A 2,633-nucleotide genomic window follows, 5' to 3' on the forward strand; every position below is an offset into this window, starting at 1 on the left:
TGGTTACTGGATGCACGGTTGCTGATGATTGCTTAGGATTTTTCAGTATGGTTGGCCAGCCGGCGGCTTTCTAATAGGATCCTAGATGCATAGGCTATTTATGATTTCCGCTGGTTCATTTTTGTATCGATCCTAGATGATCCTTGATATGCAAACTTTATGAATCATGAACTGTGCAACGAAAAGGGTGTTGTGCAACTCATGCAGAGGCCGGTGTTATACTCCATTTTCGAAAAACAACATCGGTAATATAAACATCGGTTACATATATGCACATACACATAGTTTCTCTCCTCCAAATTAAAGCTAATTAAGTACACATGTATGAGTTAATCATGGTACATATAGCACCATATATAGTAGGTACATATATATGTGTCAACTCAACTAATTAACATTGCATGCTCCTTGATCGATTAATTGTGTGGATGGATCATTGTGTTCCTAGCATGCATAATAAAGCAGCATGAATGGAGTAGGGGAAGGAAGCATGGTGAGAGGTGGAGCTGTAGTTAGTGCCCCCTCCCGGGCTCTGACTGTGGGAGGAGTCCCGGGATGTAGGGCACGCCGTACTTGGGGATGAACTGCTGGCCCTGGATGAATGCCTCGACGGTGAACTCCTTCTGCGCCTCCTCGTAGGTGACGGTCTTGATGCCGCCCCACTTGGCGCGCTTGCTGGTGTCGGCGCCGGGCCCCGTGTTCTCCACCTCCGCGTAGAAGAGGGTTTCGAGGCCGAAGTTGCCGTTCCACTCGAGCCACCCCTTGGGGTCGATGAAGGCGCCGATGTTGTTCTGGATGTAGATGGTCCTGGAGTACTCCTTCCATGGCCTGGCCAGGTAGGTTGCGATCTTCCCCTGATCCTTGAAGTCCGGGTGCGGCTCGATGGTGTTGTTGTGCATGATGGTGCCGCCGGCGGAGCGCTTCTCGCGCCGCCCCTGCGCCGTGATGATGTTCACCTGGTTGTCCATGGGCTTCCGCGGCAGGATGAGGCAGTTCTGGATCACCACCTGGGAGTTGCCGAAGATGAAGTCGATGGTGCCGGTCACCGTGCACTCCCGGAAGAACTGCCGCTGCGCGTGGGTGTAGAGCGTGTCCTGGTACCCGTCGAAGTAGCACTGGAAGAACACCGCCTGGTCGCTCTGCACGCGCAGCGCCACCGCCTGGTGGTTCGCCGCCCCCGCCGTGTTCTCCACCCGGATGTCTTTCATGAAGAACCCGTTCCCGATCGCCTCTGCATGTCAATTCAATCAACTTGCTGCTTCAGTTTTATGATCAATACTTTTCTATCAACCAATCAATCGTGTGGGCGTACCCATTGTCGCCGTGTCCTTGGTGGTGAGGTTCATCTTGAAGTTCTTGTTGCCGGTGATGATGGTCTTTTCCATGCCGTCGCCGATCATCACCAGGTTGGTCACGGTCCGGGGCACCGTCACGTACTCCTTGTACGTTCCTGCCTTGATGTACATCACGTACATGGTTGCGCTCTTGGCCGGCACCTTGGCGAGCGCGTCCTTGATGGTCTTGAAGTCGCCGCTGCCGTCGGCCGCCACCGTGATATTCGGCTTGAAATCCGGCGTCGAGGGTCCGGCCTCCATGAGCCGCCTCTTCCCGTCCGTCATCCACACCGGCGATCCGTCCTCCTCCCCGAGCAGCCTCCTCCCAAAGCTCAGGCTCCCGAGCGTCGCCGAGAACTGGTCCACCACGGCGAGGATGTCCTCCGTGAGCTCCTGCGACGCGTTGAGCGCGCCCCGCATCTTGCCAGCAGCGTCGGTGGTGGTGTTGAGGAAGCCGTCGAGGCATGTCTCCTGGTACGTGAGCGCGGCACTGAGCCAAGTCCTGAGGTCGTCGACGGCCTTGTTGAAGTCGGTCATCTCGAACCCCCCGAGCTTGTCGAAGGTGGTCTTGAGGTCCTCGATCGCGTACTCCAGCAGCTCCTTGCAGTTCTCCAGGGCACCCGCCGTGCGCTGGTCGCTCTTGAGCTCCTCCAGCGTGGCTGACTCGCTGATGGCCTTCTTGATCTTCTCCGACGTGACCTCGAAGATGGCCTTGGCGAGGTCCGCCGGGTTAGTGGCGTTGCCGCCCACCTTGGTCAGCTCCGCCTCGCACGTCTCCTTGTAGTCCATGGGCTGGCAGAAGGCCTTGACGGACTTGACGGACGTGGTGAGGTGGGCATCGTCATCCTGTCCGCCGGAGTTGTTCTTGAATGAGACGACGCAGACGGCGGCGACCACCGCCACCACCAGGATGCTGGACGCGCCGATTATTGCACCTTTGCTCATCGTGACGGGGCGGGCGGGAGTCCCGGTCGATCTCAAGATTGGAAACCGCGGGAGATGGAGGTGACTTCTTATAACGGGCGGCGAGAACTAGCCAGGGAGGCGAAGAAGTTGGATGGACCGTGGACGCCGGAGCTGGGAAACCGGCGAGGTGTACGGAGAGTCGCACGACAAAAATAGTTGGTCCGCTACGTCGTTGGGTCGTTGAGGAAAGGAGTACATGCGTGCAGTACTGCAGTGCAGCCGTCGACCTGTATTTTGCATGCATGGATGCGTGCCATGAAACCCCTTAATTATGTTACAGGTGTTTTTTTTTTCAGGTGCTGCAATCGAATTGCTTCCATGATACTATTTGGT

General features: G+C 56.3%; 1 protein-coding gene across 1 annotated transcript; it reads right to left on the reverse strand.

The window, feature by feature from the left end:
- Positions 1–226: 226 nt before the first annotated feature.
- Positions 227–2,301, reverse strand: LOC127331390 (probable pectinesterase/pectinesterase inhibitor 21). Its single transcript, XM_051357536.2, has 2 exons — positions 1,313–2,301; positions 227–1,231 (listed from the first exon to the last, which is right to left on the reverse strand). The coding sequence occupies exons 1-2, from the start codon at positions 2,277–2,279 to the stop codon at positions 513–515; spliced, it is 1,686 nt and encodes a 561-aa protein (XP_051213496.1). The 5' UTR covers positions 2,280–2,301; the 3' UTR covers positions 227–512.
- Between the last annotated feature and the right edge of the window lie 332 nt (positions 2,302–2,633).

Source organism: Lolium perenne, chromosome 2 (genome assembly GCF_019359855.2).
Source record: "Lolium perenne isolate Kyuss_39 chromosome 2, Kyuss_2.0, whole genome shotgun sequence".
Taxonomy (NCBI): domain Eukaryota; kingdom Viridiplantae; phylum Streptophyta; class Magnoliopsida; order Poales; family Poaceae; genus Lolium; species Lolium perenne.